Source organism: Acinonyx jubatus, chromosome B4 (genome assembly GCF_027475565.1).
Source record: "Acinonyx jubatus isolate Ajub_Pintada_27869175 chromosome B4, VMU_Ajub_asm_v1.0, whole genome shotgun sequence".
Classification (NCBI taxonomy): Eukaryota; Metazoa; Chordata; class Mammalia; order Carnivora; family Felidae; genus Acinonyx; species Acinonyx jubatus.
The window spans coordinates 118,399,210-118,418,456 of NC_069387.1; the positions used below are offsets into that span (position 1 = coordinate 118,399,210).

The window sequence follows — 19,247 nt, forward strand, 5'->3', positions numbered from 1 at the left end:
ACCACAAAAGAACAGATCAATAAAACCAGGAGTTACTTCTTTAGAAAAAAAATCAATAGAATTGACAAAATTCTAGCCAGACTTATCAAGAAAAAAACAAACAAGACTCAAATAAATAAAATCACAAGTGAAAGAGTAGAAATAACCAAGACCACAGAACAACAAATATAAGAGATTATGAAACACTACATGCCAACAAATTGTGGACAACCTAAAAGAAATGGATAAATTCCTAGAAACATATAAACTAATAAAACTCAAGCAGGAAGAAATAGAAAATTTGGAAGCAGCAAAGAAATTCAATCAGTAATCAAAAAACTCCCAACAAACAAAAGTCCACGACAAGATGGCTTCACAGGTGAATTCTAACCAACATTAAAGAAGAGTTAATACCTATTCTTCCCAAACTATTCCCAAAAATAGAAAAGGAAGGAAAGTTCCAAATTCATTCTACAAGGCCAGCATTACTTTGATAACAAAACCAGATAAAGATACCAGTGAAAAAGAGAACTACAAACCAATATCCCTGATGAACACAGATGTAAAAATCCTCAACCATATACTAGCAAACTGAATTCAACAATACATTAGAAAAACCATTCAGCACAATAAAGTAGGGACTTATTCCTGGGTTGCAAGGGTGGTTCAATATTTGCAAATCAATCAATGTGAAATATCACATCAATAAGAAAAAGGATAAAAACTATATGATCATTTCAATAGATGCAGAAAAAGCATTAGACACAGTACAACATCCATTCATTATAAAAAAGCCCTCATCAAAGTAGGTTTGGAGGGAACATACCTCAACATAATGAACATATATGAAACACCCACAGCAAACATTTTTAATGGGGAAAGGTCAGGAACAAAACAAGGATATCAACTCTCACCATGTTTATTCAATATAGTACTGGAAGTATTAGCCATGCATCAGACAACAAAAAGAAATAAAGAGCATCCAAATATGTAAGGAAGATGTAAAACTTCCATTATTTGCAGAGGACATGATAATATATACAGAAAACCCAAAAGACTCCAGCAAAATCTGCTGTAACTGATAAACGAATTCAATAAAGTTTCAGGATAAAAAAATCAATGTACAGAAATCTCTTGTATTTCTATACACCAATAATGAATAGCAGAAAAAAAAGTCAAAGAATCAATCCCATTTACAACTGCACTAAAAACCGTAAGATCCCTAGGAATAAACTTAACCAAAGAGGTGAAGAACCTATACTCTGAAAACTATAAAACAATGATGAAAGAAATGGAAATACATTTCATGTTCATGGATTAGAAGAACAAATACTGTTAAAATGTCTATACTACCCAAAGCAATCTACCCATTTAATACAATCCCTATCAAAAATACCAACAGTATTTTTCCCAGAACTAGAACAATCTTAAAATTTGTAGGGGACTACAAGAGACCTCGAATAGCCAAAGCAATCTTGAAAAAGCAAAGCAAAGCTAGAGAGATCACAACTCTGGGCTTCCAAGTTATATTACAAAGCTGTGGTAATCAAAACAGTATGATACCAGCACAAAAATGGATGCACAGATACATGCAACAGAATAGAAAACCGTCAGTTTTGAATCCCAGCTGCACGCCAAAGGAAAAACACAAGAGAGTTTTGACACAGGGCTAACTGACTTCCCTCTCTACTTTGTGAGGGCTGCCTAAATAGCAGGGGTTGAGATCCCCAGTCCCTGAATGAGAGATTGGGTGGCTTCATTTTTCCCCCAAACACCAACATGGTGGGAATTCAGAGAGCAACACAGCAGTCCCCAGGGGAGGCAGGGACCCACCTACACGAACACCCTCCCACCATGTGCCTGGCAACTGCTTATCTTCTGGGGCAGGACTGACTCTGAGCCAAGGCAGCCACAGCTGGCCTCTCCTCCAGACCATCACAGCCACCATCTCCCAGGCACCAACAGACAACTCTTTTTTTTCTTTTGGAATCAGGATCATAGTTTCTGATTTCTTTTTTTTTTTTTTGTCATTTCCTTTTATCTTTTTTTTTTTAATTAGGCTTTTTTATTCTTTTCTTTCTTTTCTCTTCTACTTTCTTTTCTTCTTTCTTTCTTTTCTGTTGGAATCAGCTTTATAGTTTTTTGATTGTTTGTGGGGTTTGTTACCTTTCCTTTTCTCTTTTTATGGAATCAGGCTTCACCCAACCTCTTTTTTCCCAGGTTACTTCAACAAACAAATCAAAGCACACCTAGTTAAAGGTCTAAACGCTCCAACACTGCAAGCAAAGAGCTCTGCAAAGAAATGACCAGTGGGAAAGAGCTGCCAAAACACAACAGCAAAGTACACACAGCATATACCTGAAACACAATCTGGAGTACCAGGCCCTGGACAGTGTATGACCCCTTTTTAATATAGTAGTGCTCAGCTGCAGGAATCATAACAAGCTTTTACAACACGCAAAGATAGAAACTTAGCCCAAATGACACAATGGAGGAATTCTCCCCAAAAGAAAGGTCAAGAAGAAATCACAGCCCGGGGATTTGCTTAAAACAGATATAAACAAGGTACCTGAACAAGAATTTAGAACAAGTCATAGGACAACTAGCTGGGCTTTAAAAAAGCATAGAAGACACCAGAGAAACCCCTGCTGCAGAGATCAAAGACCTAACAACTAGTCATGATGAATTAAGAAATACTGTAACTGAGATGCGAAATAAACTAGACAGTGACAGCAAGGACTGAAGAAGCAGAGGAGAGAATAGGCAAAGTAGAAGAAAAAATTAGGAAAACAATGAAGCTGAAAAAAAGAGGGAAATTACTAGACACAAGGGGAGACTTAGAAAACCAAGTGTTTCCACGAAGCAAAACAAAATCTATATACCATATGAGTGTCAGAAGAAGAGTGAGAGAAAGGGACAAAAGCTTTATATGAACAAATTATAGCTGATAACTTCCCTAATCTGGGGAAAGAAAGGTATCCAAGTCCAAGAGGCATACAGAACTCCCTTCAAAATCAACAAAAACAGGTCAACACCATGACATACCATAGTGAAATTTGCAAAATACAAGGATAAAGCCAAGATACGGTAGCAGCCCAAGTATCCATCGATTGATGAATAAAGGAACATGTAGTATCAATCCATAATGGAATATTATCAGCCATAAAAGAGAAAGAAATATTGTCATTTGCAAGGATATGGATGGAGCTAGAAAGTATAATGCTAAGCAAAGTAAGTCAGTCAGAGAAAGACAAATACCATATGGTTTCACTCATGTGAAATTTAAGAAAGAAAACATAGGAGCAAAGGGGGGAAAAAGAGCTAAATTAAGAAACAGACTCTTAATTATAGAGAACAAACTGATGAGAGAGGGGGTGGATGGTGGTTGCATGAAATAAGTGATGGGGATTAAGGAGTGTACTTGTCCTAAGTACCAAGTAATATATGCAGCTGTTAAATCACTATATTGCACACCTGAAACTAATATGACACTGTATGTTACCTATTAAAATAATAAAAAATAAACATAAATTAAAATAAATACAAAATAAAATGAATTAAAAAATAATAAATACAAAAAGAAATGAGATAAATTGACTATATAACTTTAAGGCAAGATTTATGTCTGTTAAAGAAATTGTTATACATACCTGCTTTGTGATAAGGATAATAATCTATAGTTAGCTGTGTAAAAGACAGTTGCATAGCCCCTCCAGTAATACGTCTGTTTGACTCTGGGAAAATTAAAAATTTGGCATTGAGAGAAAGAGAAAGAAACATTAGCAAATATCAGAAACATTTCATGTATTGTACTTGCAGTCTAAGCAATGATTGTCTCTCTATTGTCATGAACAATATACATTAAGGAATTCAGGAAATGCAATGCAATCTAATTAGTATTACTGAGCCCCTATCATTTGCATTGTACAAAGCTAGAAGATGAGGGTACAAAAAGAGTAGAACTTTTATATTTATAGCTCTAACCGTATGCCAAATATTGTTTTGTTTTAAATACTTTAGTTATACTTATTGATTTGCTCTTCCTCACAACCCTGAGATAATACTATTATTATTATTATTATTTTCTAGACAAGTAAATTGAGACACAAACAGGTTAATTAAATAGACCAAGGTCTTACCAGGCAATAAACACAGAGCTTATTTTGAACCCAAGAAATGTAAACCACTATACTATATCATCTTGTCTTTTATTGAAGAAGAACTTGAGTCTACTAGATTAGGTAGTTGTTCAAAGTCACATAGCTATATTAAGATTAGAAGCAGATCACAACTCAGTGTAACTCCAACATAAAAATCAAATTTTAACACAGCATGGATAAATCAACTGCAAGTACAGAAAATACAAATTAAGATACAACCAGGTATGAATGAATATGATTCATTTCAGACCTTTCTGGATTTTAGAACAAATCTGTACCATGAAGGAAATACTTTGGTGGAGTAGTTTTCCCCTTAAAAAACATAATTCAGCTTATTCTATGAGGGAGTATAAAGAGTGAGAAATGTAAAAAACAAAACAAAACAAAACAAAAACTTGGAAGACACTTGTCTCTATTCTTTTGCTGATTACTTAACCTTGACCCCCTCATTTTGTTATGTTGGTTTATTTTAACTTTTTCATTTTCCTGTCAAATCAGTAAAGAAGATACCAACTTTAAGACAAATGACACAAAGGTAGACAAAAGAAAAGACAACAAATCCCTCTCTAAACTCCAAATCTTCCTCATCTTTTCCATTCCACCCTTTTATCTGGTCACTGGTACTTGGCTGCCTTATCTGATGAAGGCAGAGTAACTTCTGCTAAATATCCAAGGTCAGTCTCAGCTTTAAAAATACAGAGTAACAATTTTCACAGATGTAGACTGTGATTCAGATCTGAGGTACAGAGGTCAGATACAGATATCTCTGTTTTAAAGAGATCCTCAAGCTCACCAAAGTTTGAGAACCACTGTCCTAGAAGTAGGACCAATCGCTAAACCCTTCCAACACTTATGGGCCGGGGACACTCTCCAACAGAGAGAAAGAAATGCAAGTACCTAGATTACAGAACCACAGATTTTCAAAGTGACCAAGAAGAGCTTCCTATTTCTCCATTACCTGTGTCTACTAAATTAAGAAAAGTAAGAGAAACAAAAGCGAAAAGTAAAGAAAACAAACTTAACTAACTGGAATTTGGCTTCCTAACCAAATTTTGGGAGCATTACTGGAGAAGAGACACAAGAAATGTTAAACAGCCACATAGTTGTGTTTACATGCAAATGGGGTCAGAAAAATGCAGATAGACCACCATGTGGAAACATATGTGCAAATAATTATGAATTGAGTATGGACTAAAATTTAATGTATACATAATTTCAAAATTATTAAAAAGTTAATTCAAAGGCAAGTCTAAGATTTCATCATCCTCTAAGGATGTCATCTATTCAGTCCTTGATTTTTTAAACTTAATTTTACTGTTAGCATCTGTAGCTAATAATTAATTGTGCTGAAATACTAACTACTAAAGCCAAAAAATTTCATACCAATATATATTGCTTAAAAGTACAACTTTCATCTATGCATCTCATATGAATGATAAAATTATGACCAGTCATTGTACAAGACATATTATATATTACAAATGATAAACAATCCAGTTTCGTAGGAAATCCTAAAAATAAAAGTAGTTTGAAATAAGCAACTTTTATTACCTTTTTCTTTAGCATGAATGTCATCACATATGTGTAGATCTAGATGAGAAATCACTAAATGATGAGACGTTTCTTTAACATCAAAGTCATTGAATAGTTTCACAATGGCATCATTTAGATCAGGAGCATTTGAAGTCTGTGGTGTCTTCACTTGTTGGGTAGATGGGGCTACTGCTGAGCTCTAAAAGATTCAAAACTGCCTTATCACTACAAGTTAAATATTTGAATTTCCACAAACAAGAAAACTTAAATAAATACCTTTAGTAGTAAAGTCATGAAATATAAGCTAATATATCTCTATTCTATCAATGACTCAATTCCACCCCAAATATTTTCTGAATTATATGGGAATAAAATTAAATCTAAAAATTGGAAAACTATACACATTTGAATATGAAACCAATGTTTCAAATACTTGAATAATTATATCTATATATTTATAGCCCTTATTCTAGAAAATATATTTATATTAACTATTAAAGCCAGCTTATTCAAATAGTATTAGCTCCACATATTAAAAAAGAAACAAACGTGAGCATTGTAAATATCAGTTGTATACACTATTATATATCCTGTAGAAATAAATCACTTATTTGCAAAAGTGCTTGTGATATCGTGTAGTACTATAAGTGCCCTGATACCTCTCCAAAGTGATGTGGCATGTCCTTTGAACTTGGAAGAAGCCAGAAAGTGGAAGAGATTTATAAGAGACAGTGAGTCAAGTTCTTTTCTCCCCAAAGTGAAAAAGTATAGAATAATGCTGAAGTGTAAAGACTTATGTGAACATAATAGCCTAAAATGATTCTATATAAGTATACCGTAAGATCATCTTATCTATAAGATACAAAACTGTACATGAAAATTTGGTAATAACAAAATGAAGACCAAATTTTTCATCAAGAAATATTAAAAAGTTTCTAATTAAGAACAATTCACTAATAAAAGTGTAGTTAGTTATGTATGAAAAATTAAAGTACATTTTGTATGTATACATATTTATACATTATCTATTAAGAACTACCTGTAAATGAATTTCAAAGTATACTCAGTTAAATGAGAATCTCTCAAAGAAAATGATTAGGACCCACAGTAATTAAAGAAAAGGAAAGATGAAATATAATTGTGAAGCCTTAAATTCTAGGGGGCTCAAGAAAAATTCTTTCACTAATTAACTGTCAAACTAATTTCCATAAGAAAAATCACTTATGTTCTTCTACTTTCACAGCCTTAACAGACTACTATTTATGTATACAATTGTACTATTTTTGAAGGAAAACATTACCCTGTATTTAACCATGTTTTTTTACGTTCTTCATCAACATAAATACTGATATACACAAAACATAAACCTTAATCCCCATAGAAACCTTTCTCTTAATGTTGTGGTAGATTCAGTTTTTACATGCTGTTTGGGGTCGGGGGGTGAGTGGGCATTATAAACTCTTTTGCCTAATGAATAATCTTAACATTTCCCGGTTTCCTGTGTATTCTTCCCTTTTAGGGAAGAAAAGGATGAAGCTAATCAAGTATTTATGATAGAAGATGGCTGTCAAGTTGTCAGGCTGAGCAAAGGAACACTGTCAACTACTTTACTCTCTAATCCACTCTCTTAGTCCTCAAATAATCAGGGCATTCTGTATGATACCTAAAGTAGTTAATGTGACAATGACCACCCAAGAAACTTGAAGGTAATTAGAGTGGTTAAGTAACTTTACTATGAAATATTAGGGAGCAACCAAAAATAAAAATTAAAGACTAACAATATGGAAGAAAATTGTATATATCCACTTACTACACACTTGCTAAAACTAAGAAAAATGCAGGTGCTGAGGCAAAAAAAAACTTTAAGGAAATATTTCAAAATGCTAACACTGGTTTTATTATGGTGATTGGATTACAGAACTTTGTCCTTTTTCTAGTTTCCTTATCTGTGATAATCTATACAAATATATCCACATGTTGTATAAGTAAGACCCACAGTAACATCAAAACTTTGTCCATTAGCCTTTAATTTCAATTACCATCTCTGTTATTGACACCCTAAACTACATAAATCTTCATTGCAAACTTTGACAGACTAGTGTTCATGATGGTAACACTTAAAATATTACTTCCTGTACTTCTTTACGTTCTTTCAATTTCAAAATGGAACTCATTATTACCTTTTTTTAGCCTTATCTCCCTTAATCAAACCTGCTTCCTTCTGCATTCCCTTTACTGGCTAATGGAACTACAAATTATCATTTGAAAATCCTCAATTTTGCTCTTCATCCTCAACTGATGAAACACTCAGATATCTCTCCCCAACTTGGTTTGTAGATTTCTTCTTTCAAACCATTACCAGAGGTTCAAGTTCACCCCTTCTTTAGACTGGTAATCTTTCTCTTCTTCAGTCCATCCACTATAATACCACCAAGCATTATTTGATTGTCCTTTTGTACTTAAAAACTTCCAGTGACTTCCATATGCCTACAGGAAAAAGTCCAAATTCTTCAACATATAATGAATGCCCTTTACATCTAGTCACCACATACTTCTGCCTGAACTCAGGCTACCTGCCCAAAAAATTACTCTGTGTTACAGTTCAGTGTTCTGTTCACTAAACTTAAAATTAGGTTCTCCCAGAGAAATGAAGATATCTCACTGGATAAATATTACTTATTGGTAGAATGATAAAAGGGTCACCATCAATTCTTTATTTATTTCTTTTTATGACTAAGAAAACTATTCATATAAATAGGTAGATTGCAATGAAAATGAGTTTTACTTTAGCAATATGGCACGACTCTTTGAACTCCTTCAAGTTACATGCCAGGATTCATGAAATGATCTTTAAAAAATTATTTTTAATAATCTAATAGCTAACATTTATAGATCCTACTTCAAATGTGTTGAAAGCAAAGAAGTGGGAGTGGAAATCACCTGACTTGTTACTTTGTTATTCATTAGTCATTCACTCCAACATGAGTAACAATAATTCAAATTACCTCTGTCCTGTCACCCCAAACTTTTTAAGTTTTTCCTTAAACTGGACAAATCCATCATAGTAAGAATGAGTAAGAAGTAAGAAGGTGGCCTTTCATTTGTCAAACAAGGTAAGAGTAGTTTGGGAAAGGGAGAAGGAATCCAACGTTTTAACATAAGCAGCAGATAAAGTTTAAGAAAGCAGGTAAGTTTCTCCAGCAGATAAAGTTTAAGAAAGAACACAATACATCAAAGTGGAATATGTAGAAGCCAATTTCCTCAAAACCTGGACAGGTGTGTATCAGAGAGGCATGTGTACATAACTCTCAAAAACACTGCTCTAGTAACACCAAACTCCTTATTTTTATCAGGAAACACCATTCAAGACACTTTGGCAGATTCTATTCCCTCATCTGAAAGATCCTTTCCCTCACCTGTGAACTTCTAATTTTTAAGACTTAATTTCATTATCCTCTTTGTGAAGCCTTTCCAAACTATGCAAACAGTTGACCAAAACTTCTCTATGCCTCTATGGTTCCTTCACTCCAGCATTTAAGCTGCACTGCAATGACTTATTTTATACTTGACTTCCTGTTATACCTTATATCCTGAGTTCCTTGAGGACAAGGTCAGACAATATTCATTTTTACATTCACAGTGTCTAGCCCTGTTCCTTATGACATAGCAGGTAGATAGTAAATAATGCCAATTTGATAGTCATAGGTGTATGCCATTTCCATGTACCAAGTGAGATCACCAACAAGCTATTTCTTTAGAAATAGCTTCAAAGAAATAGGGTTTCACAATATCCCTTGTTTTTGTTAAGAATAGATACAACACTACAGTTTTGTGTTCAATTTCAGCATTTCCACAGGGTTTTACACTTGCTGCCCTGTTCTCGCATTTCTCCCTTGACTATACCCAGGTTTTTCCTGTCTGCCCTTTATTTTTTTTTTTTTAATGTTTATTTATTTTTGACAAAGAGACAGAGCATGAGTGTGGGAGGGTCAGAGAGAGAGGGAGACACAGAATCTGAAGCAGGCTCCAGGCACTAAGCTGTCTGCACAGAGCCCGATGCAGGGCTCAAACTCATGGACGGCAAGATCGTCACCTGAGCTGAAGTCAGTTGCTCAAAGACTGAGCCACCCAGGCGCCCCTGCCTTTACTTTAGTAATTAAGTTGTATTTAATTTCCTGAAAAGAGGTGTTTATAATATCAAATAGTTTTATGTCATCATTAATTCTAGTGCCTAATACAGAGCTCCAAACAAAATAAGCACCCTATATATAGAAACACATATATGCTTTCATAGAGATACCATGTGTAGAAATTATACAGTAAGATATCTAAATTTTTTTTTAATGTTTTATTTATTTTTGACAGAGAGAGAGAGAGACAGAGCATGAGCGGGGGAGGGTCAGAGAGAGAGGGAGACACAGAATCTGAAGCAGGCTCCAGGATCTGAGCCATCAGCACAGAGCCCGATGCGGGGCTCGAACTCACAGACCGTGAGATCATGACCTGAGCCGAGGTTGGACGCTCAACCGACTGAGCCATCCAGGTGCCCCAATAAGATATCCAGATAAAAGATTCTTGGACTATGGGGCACATGGGTGGTTCAGTCAGTTATGCATCTGACTCTTGATGTCAGTTGAGGATGTGATCTCAAGGTTCATGAGTTCAAGCCCCCTGTCAGGTTCTGCACTGACGGCACAGAGCCTGCTTGAAATTCTCTCTCTCCCTCTCTCACCATCCCTCCCTTCCTCCTCCCTCTCTCTTTCAAAATAAATAAATAAATAATAAACTTAAAAAAAAAAAGATTCTCAGACTCAAAGTCTTACAATCTACTTCATATAAACAACTAACCATTTTGATTTTTAAACCATTTACAGGTCAAGTGTTTTTCCTCTTAAAAGCTTACCTGTGTAGGTTCAGGAGCCATACTCTTCCTTTGTTCAGTTGATTTTTCTATTGCTTCACTAAGAGATTTTGCATATTGTACCATAGCCTTCAACTGGGAATCAGTTAAAACCCATAATAAGTCATCCAATATTAGAACTAACTTTGTTGCAATAACATTGCAGTCCTTTAACTGTAAGAAAAAAATGATTCATAAAATTAAGCCAAGACATAAAACTTACAAATGCACAATGTTTTAAAAAATGCTTAAAATGTTTGAATGAAGTTAAATATGGATCCTTCCTTCATTGACCAAATATTTACTGGGTTCCTGTATTATAGAACAAATATCTCCTTGTACTGGAGATACAGTGGTAAAAAAGACTGACAAATTCCTATACCTTAACAGGTGCATATTATGCAAGTACAAGTACTTATATAATTTAATTTTTCATTTATAGCTAATAAGTCATATAATTACCTCCAATAATTGTGCTAATTCTAGTACAAAAAGGATTAAAATTAAACATGAAATGCTATGTTAACCACATTTCACATTTCAATTTTTTTTTTTTATGTTTGATTTATTCTTGAGAGAAAGAGAGACAGAGCATGAATGAGGGAGGGGCACAGCAAGAGAGGGAGACACAGAATCTGAAGCAGACTTCAGGCTCTGAGCTGTCAGCACAGAGTCCGACGTGGGGCTCAAACTCACGAGCCGTGAGATCATGATCCAAGCTGAAGTTGGACACTCAACCAACTGAGCCACCCAGGTGCCCCCACATTTCACATTTCAGAATACTGTAGTAAGCACTGTACTCTGAAATTTTTTTTGAACTTAATTTAGTATATTTATTTGTGTCTAATGATACAAAACATTTTGTTGAGAATTTAACTGAGCCATGTTTTAAAAAGTCATGACTCCTTCATTAAATTTCATCACAATCTATAGAGAACTCTCAACTTCTGATATCTTGAAGTCACTATCTTCCCTACTTACCTAAATTACCATTCATATGTTAATAACCTTCTAAGGCTAGTAGTTTTGGTGACTTTGGAGGCTTTGCAGTTTACCCACAGCAAGATTCAACAGAAGAAATGAAATTACAAGACAGTTAATAATGTTCAACAATATTTGGCAACGGAGAATCTATTCAATTTATCAAAAGTAAAAATCTAGGGGCTCCTGGGTGGCTTAGTCGGTTAAGCGTCCGACTTCGGCTCAGGTCATGATCTCACGGTCCGTGAGCTCGAGCCCTGCGTTGGGCTCTGTGCTGACAGCTCAGAGCCTGGAGCCTGTTTCAGATTCTGTGTGTCCCTCTCTCTCTGACCTTCCACCGTTCATGCTCTGTCTCTCTCTGTCTCAAAAATAAACGTTAAAAAAAATTTTTTTTTTAAAGTAAAAATCTAAGTATCAAACGTAGATGACTGAAAAATGTTATTACACTAGATTTTTTCAAATACTGCTTAAGGCACTATATTTCCTTTTATTTTGCTTTTAAGTATTCCTATATTTCACTTAAAACTTATTTAAAATTTCCTCTCAATTCCACTAGTTATCACATGAACCAAAAAGGTAACCCTATTGACTTACTCTTCTTTTAAGTGTGACTCTGATTTTTGATTGGTTGGTTATTAATCGAACAGGAGCACACATAATTTCAAGATGTGAACTTTGAGTAGCATCTGCCTCTATTCGAATCATCTGCCAATTTATTTCTTTAAACGTCAAAACCTAAGGAGAACAGAGATTAGCTTCACTTAGGCGACACAGAATGAGAATTGTGTAGATCTGTAAAAACAAAAAAGCTAAATAAAATTTATCTCTTTACTAATATTCTTATGACACTCTAGATATATTCACTATGCTTTTATTTTTAAAAATTGTATAGCTGCAACAAATTCAGTAACATATCTTCCTAATTATATTAATTATTTGTAAAGCTGTTAATATTTTACTCTGAATTTGATATAAAGCACAAAAAGCATGTGAATCATGTGACCAAGAAAAACTTAAATAGGATTTTAGTTTTGTATATTTAAAATTCAATTCTGAGTAGCTGAGAAGTTAAAATGAGGTTCATTAACTCCATAAGTTGAAAGATTTATTACATAAAAACACTAAAATATGCACATTTTAAATTAAATAACTAAGAGAAATACATAGAAAAGTAGAGTTAAAAGGCAAGAGTAAATGCAGTATGTGAATCTAGGGTAACTATAAGAAGTCATTATTTTAAAATGCCCTCTTTTATTTATCAGTGACTAAAAGATTTTTTAAACAAAGAATGAAAAAAAAATGCTTACCTCTCCTCTCTGTGGATCTTGAATGCGAGTAAATCTTAAATCTCCATGTTCCCAGTTTGCATTTACACTATAGATTCGTAACTGGGAAAGTTCAAAGGATGCATTGAAAGCTTTTGCTCCAATGCGGATAACAATGGAGTTTACAGAAACAGTAATTCCCTCAACGACTTTTTCAGCAAAGCCATATTCACTGGAAAAATAAAGGAAAATATAATGCACTAAAGCCCATATAAATCATTGATAAGTTATCTGTTAATATTTTCACACAAGTGTATAAAAGGACCATAATATTATTTTTATTTTTAAAAATTTTCAGTAAAAGCAATAATCTAGCCTGATTGTCAACCCCAAAGGGCCGTGGACCTAGGGTTTCCCACACCTGATTGCATGTAAATTATAAAAATGTTGTCAAAATGATAAAAATCTTTAAGATTTCACATTACTCTATACAAATTTTTTATTTTAATTCCAGTATAGTTAATACACAGTAATATATTCGTTTCAGGTGTACAATAGAGTGACTCAACAATTCTATACACTACTCAGTACTCATGATAAATGTACTCTTTAATCTCCATCACCTATTTTACTCATCCTCCTCCCCACCCCTCTGGTAGCCATCAGTTTGTTCTCTATACTTATGAGTCTGGGAGCACCTGCGTGGCTCATGTGGTTAAGTGTCCAACTCTTGGTTTCGGCTCAGGTCATGAGCTCATGGTACATGGGTTTGAGCCCCACATCAGGCTCCACACTGATGCTGTGGAGCCTTATTAGGATTTTCTCTCTCCCTCTCTCTCTCTCTCAAAACAAACCTTAAAAGAAAGTATTAAAAAAAGTGTTTGTTGGTTTGTCTTTTTTAGCCTTTGCTCGTTTGTTTTCTTTCTTAAATTTCACATATGAGTGAATACGACATATGCGGTCTCTTAAATACCGCATATGGTATTTATCTTTCTCTGACTTATCTTGCTTAGTATTATACTCTCCAGATCCATCCATGCTGTTGCAAATGGCAAGATTTCATTCTTTTTTATGGCTGAATAATATTCCAATGTACATATACATATATCACTTTTTCTTTATTCATCAATTGATGGACATTTGGCTGCTCCCATATCTTGGCTATTGTAAATAATATGACAATAAGATAGGGGTGCATTTATCTTTTCAAATTATGTTTTTTTATTCTTTGGGTAAATACCCAATAGAATTACTGGATCATCTGGTAGTTCTAGTTCTAATTTTTTGAGGAACCTTCATGCTATTTTCCTGAGTGGCTGCACCAGTTTGCATTCCTACCAACACTGCATGAGTGTTCCTTTTTCTCCACATCCTCACAAATACCTGTGTCTTGTGCTTCTGACTTTAGCCATTTTGACAGGTGTGAGTAAAGGTTACTCTTTAAATGAGGTTATTGTAATTATTATCCAAAGCTGCTTATTCTCAAGTTGCCAGATATCCAGACAACTGGGAATCTATAAGTAAGAGAGCTAAATTCTTGACACAAAGAAGGTTACAGACTATAACTACAATATAATCTCATAATTCAGGAATAAAGTCAGAAAAAGTTCACATTTTCTAATTCAATTCAGCAAATATTTGTTGAACATCTACCATGCGCACTACGCTGGGAAATAAGGAAACCAAAATATAGTTGTGGTATTCTAGGGCTTGCAAGTTCCTTGGAGACGAAAAACACATATACCCTAAGAACTGAAACATTAAGGTAGTCTATAATTAAGTGCTTTAAAAATAGAATCATCACTACACTTGGTAGAAGAAATTGCTCATAACTAGGGAGAAATCTATCCAGGAAAGGAAAATGTATTTCCCTCAGGGAGAGATGGGAGAAAGGGAAATCTTACATTAGGGAAAAGAATGAGCGAGTGCAAAAAAGTAGGAAAGTAGAGGTCACAATGAGAATAATGAGTAGATGGGGTGCCTGGGTTAAGTATCTAATGCTTGATCTCAGCTCAGGTAGTGATCTCACAGTTCATGGGATCAAGTTCCATATCCAGCTCCGTGCTGACAATGCAGGGCCTGCTTGGAATTCTCTCTCCCTCTCTCTCTGCCCCTCCCCTACTCACAAAATAAATAAACATTAAAAAAAAAAAAAAGAAAAGAAAAAGGGAATAATGAGTAGGACAGTATGCTTGGAATGTAGATTATCAATATATTTTGGCAGGAGGGGTGGTGAAAATTTGCCCAAATGGCACATTACTTCAATTATCATCACTATGACCATTATTCCTAAATCCATCTCTATCCAGATCTCTCACTAGAACTTCAGACTGTTATGGGAATGCAAGCTGGTGTAGCCACTCTGGAAAACAGTATGGAGGTTTCTCAAAAAACTAAAAATAGAACTACCCTACGACCCAGCAATTGCACTACTAGGCATTTATCCATGGGATACAGGGATGCTGTTTTGAAGGGACACATGCATATTTATAGCAGCACTATCAACAATAGCCAAAGTATGGAAAGAGCCCAAATGTCCATTGATGAAGAAGATGTGGTGTATAAATGTATACATATACGTGTACACACACACACACACACACACACACACACACACACACACTGGAGTATTACTCGGCAATCAAAAAGAATGAAATCTTGCCATTTGCAACTATGTGGATGGAACTGGAGGGTATTATGCTAAGTGAAATTAGTCAGAGAAAGACAAAAATCATATGACTTCACTCATATGAGGACTTTAAGAGACAAAACAGATGAACATAAGGGAAGGGAAACAAAAATAATATAAAAACAGGGAGGGGGACAAAGCATAAGAGACTCATAAACATGGAGAACAAATTGAGGGTTACTAGAGGGGTTGTGGCAGGGGGGATGGGCTAAATGGGTAAGGGGCATTAAGGAATCTACTCCTGAAATCGTTGTTTCACTATATGCTAATTTGGATGTAAATTTTAAAAAAGAAAAAAGAAAATTGAGACAAAGAAAAAAGAAAAAAATGAACTTCAGAAAAATTCAGATGTCCACCAAATATTTCCATCTGGATGCCTCTCACACATTTTAAAGCCAACATGCGTGAAAGTGAACCTATCATCTTTGTTGATCGTGCACTTCCTTCCCCTCTACCTGCTGCTAGGCTTCCTTATTTTCTATCTCATTGAGTAAGTAAATAAACTTCCTAATCCTCCAATGACTTATCTTTTAAATCAGGTAATACTTTGAGGTTACATGTGGGCTGCATGAAATAATGCATATGAACCAAACAGCCCATGTCTTGATTCATGATACTTTATGAAACACAACTATTATTTATAGTACTAATAGTATTATATTCTTATTAATACTATGAAAAGTCTGGGTGAAAAAACATATGAAAAACTCAGCCTCAGTATCTTCATTTGTAAAATAAAAATAATACATATTTTGGGGCACCAGGTGGCTCAGCTGGTTAAGCATCCAACTTCAGCTCAGGTCATGATCTCACTGCTAGTGAGTTTGAGCCCTGCGTGGGGGTCTGTGTTGACAGCTCACAACTGAAAGCCTGGAGCCTGCTTCAGATCCTGTCTCCGTCTCTCTGCCCCTCCCCTGCTTGTGCTCTCTTTTTCTCTCAAATATAAATAAATAAACATTAAAATTAATTATTATTATACACATTTTCAAAAGGTTGCTGTGGTCCTTAAGTAAAATGGTGTTTGTACAATAGTTTATATAGTCCTTAGCTTGCCTTAGGTAATTTTGGTTGTTTACCTTGGGCTTAGAAAATTGAGAACTAAAGAGGAAGAACTCATCAGCATCCTAGGGAGAAGTTGCTTTAATCCCACGGACAAATATTGGTCACTTAGACAGAAATATTCCTGGAGTTGGAATGAATATATCTATAATAATTATTTGGGAACACCCTCTGGAATATCCAATGTCATCTGTTCTAACCTATGCACATTAAAAAGTGTTACAACTTTGGGAAGCCAAAGTTGTTTGGCAAGCTGGTGCAGCCACTCTGGAAAACAGTATGGAGGTTCCTCAAAAAACTAAAAATAGAACTACCCTACAACCCAGCAATTGCACTACTAGGCATTTATCCAAGGGATACAGGTGTGCTGTTTTGAAGGGACACATGCACCCCAATGTCCACAGCAGCACTATCAACAACAGCCAAAGTATGGAAAGAGCCCAAATGTCCATTGATGGATGAATGGATAAAAATGATGTGGTGTGTGTGTGTGTGTGTGTGTGTGTGTGTGTGTACACACACACACACACACATATATACATACAGTGGAGAATTACTCGAAATCAAAAAGAATGAAATCTTGCCATTTGCAATCACATGGATGGAACTGGAGGGTATTATGCTAAGTGAAATTAGAGAAAGACAAAAATCATATGACTTCACTCATACGAGGACTTTAAGAGACAAAACAGAGAACATAAGGGAAGGGAGAGAAAAAGAATATAAAAACAGGGAGGGGGACAAAGCATAAGAGACTCATAAATATGGAGAACAAACTGAGGGTTTACTGGAGGGGTTGTGGGAGGGGGGGATGGGCTAAATGGGTAAGGGGCACTAAGAAATCTACTCCTGAAATCATTGTTGCACTATATGCTAATTTGGATACAAATTTTAAAAATAAAATTAAAAAATAAATAAAATAAAAAGTGTTACGACTTTACTGGAGGTTTACCATCAGAGGCATGAAGCCTGAATCTATGACTAAGGTAGACAAGTTTCTGGTTATGTCATCCATTGTAAATTTAAAAGGTGAAACTCCAGTTTTCAAGTAAGTTTCTTCTAAGTTTGATTTATCTTCACATAGAAGTACATCTCCTCTATATGACACGGTAAAATCAAATTTCTGAACTTACAAATTTGCTAGATCATTAATCTATAGGACTATTATCAGGGCACCTGGGTGGCTCAGTCTGTTGGGCATCCAACTTTGGCTCAGGTCATGATCCCACAATTCATGGGTTTGAGCCCCGCATCAGGCTCTGTGCTGACAGCTTAGAGCCTGGAGCCTGCTTTGAATTCTGTGTCTCCCTCTCTCTCTGTTCCTCCCCTACTCATGCTCTGTCTCTCTCTCTCTCTCTCTTTCAAAAAAAAAAAAAATAAAAACATTAAAAAAAAATTTTTTTTTAATCTATAGGACTATTATCAACTCACCAGTCCTACACAGAAGGCCCTCCTGTTAAATATTAATTTCCCTGTATTTTAATCTCTTAGAGACAAAATCAAATAAATCAGTGTTTCCCCAAATTGTATAAGTATAAAGAATTGTTGAAAATATATAATCACAGTCTTGATAACCATTCTAAGACCTCAAGAATCATAATTTCAAAAAAAAAAAAAAAAAGGACCCTAAGAGACTATAGATTATTAATAAGCACCCAAAGTGATTGCTACCATCAGGCAAGTCTGGAAAATGTCAAAGTAGATTAACCATAAGCCAAAATTATAAAGTACTATAAAAACATGCTGAAAGAGGAAGGTGGAAATGTGTATGCATGTGTGTCTGTGTATCTGATGTGTATGTTCATTCTATTTTTTATTTTATTTTATTTTTTTAAGATTTTATTTTTAATTAATCTCTACACCCAATGTAGGGCTCAAACTTATAACCCTGAGATCAAGAGTCGCATCTTCTACTAACTGAGCCAGCCAGGTACCCCGTATGCATCCATTCCAAAGAAGAGTTTAACACTGGTTTTACACAGAACCTGGAACACTATAAAATGCTTAAGGCTGCCATGTTGTATAACTTGAAGAGACACTAATCAAATTAAAATCTATGTGAACATTTTATATGAATAGGTGCACAATCCCCAAATTAGTGGAGACATCCTGCCTTAAAGAAATGAAATACAGTATGAGATCCAAATTTAATGAATACAATAAATAGGAAATTTTTTAAAGATCTATTAAGATCTAACTTTTCAGCAAAACTTTGTGAAATGGCTCTCATGCTTCTACTTTATTAGCATCTGATTTTTTATTTATCAAAATCCAATTTGTATAAAGTATGAGCATTCTATATTTAATGAGTTTTAGAATAACCCAAATGGCCTATAATTTTTTTAAGGCACCAACTTAACTCTTAAGAGTCATAAAAGTTCCACTGATGCACAGAATAAATAAATGATAGGCAAAAAAACTACTTAGAGACTAAGAGACTATCTGATTTATAGAAGCTTTTGGTTGATCATTACTATTTAATATCAAGGAAAGCAGAATAAACAAAAGAGGCTAAAAATAAATTCTATTTTGGCAGCACAATACCAAAACTACAAATTGTTTGATGGGAAAGGTGACTGAAATAGAGATTGTCTGACATTAGGAAATTTTATGTCCCACCACTACAGATAACAGAACTGACCAAAGAAAAGGACTCCCTTTGCCAGTCATGCAGATTAATG

General features: G+C 34.8%; 1 protein-coding gene across 2 annotated transcripts in view; it reads right to left on the bottom strand.

The window, feature by feature from the left end:
• BLTP3B (bridge-like lipid transfer protein family member 3B) overlaps positions 1–19,247 on the bottom strand; it is a 109,121-nt gene that overhangs the window by 43,051 nt on the left and 46,823 nt on the right. For both annotated transcript variants that reach the window (XM_027071012.2, XM_027071013.2), the window contains 5 exons: positions 12,861–13,050; positions 12,148–12,288; positions 10,576–10,746; positions 5,691–5,871; positions 3,630–3,713 (listed from right to left, as the gene is read on the bottom strand). In XM_027071012.2, the coding sequence (XP_026926813.1) occupies positions 3,630–3,713; positions 5,691–5,871; positions 10,576–10,746; positions 12,148–12,288; positions 12,861–13,050 (767 nt within the window). The remainder of the gene's footprint in view (positions 1–3,629; positions 3,714–5,690; positions 5,872–10,575; positions 10,747–12,147; positions 12,289–12,860; positions 13,051–19,247) is intronic.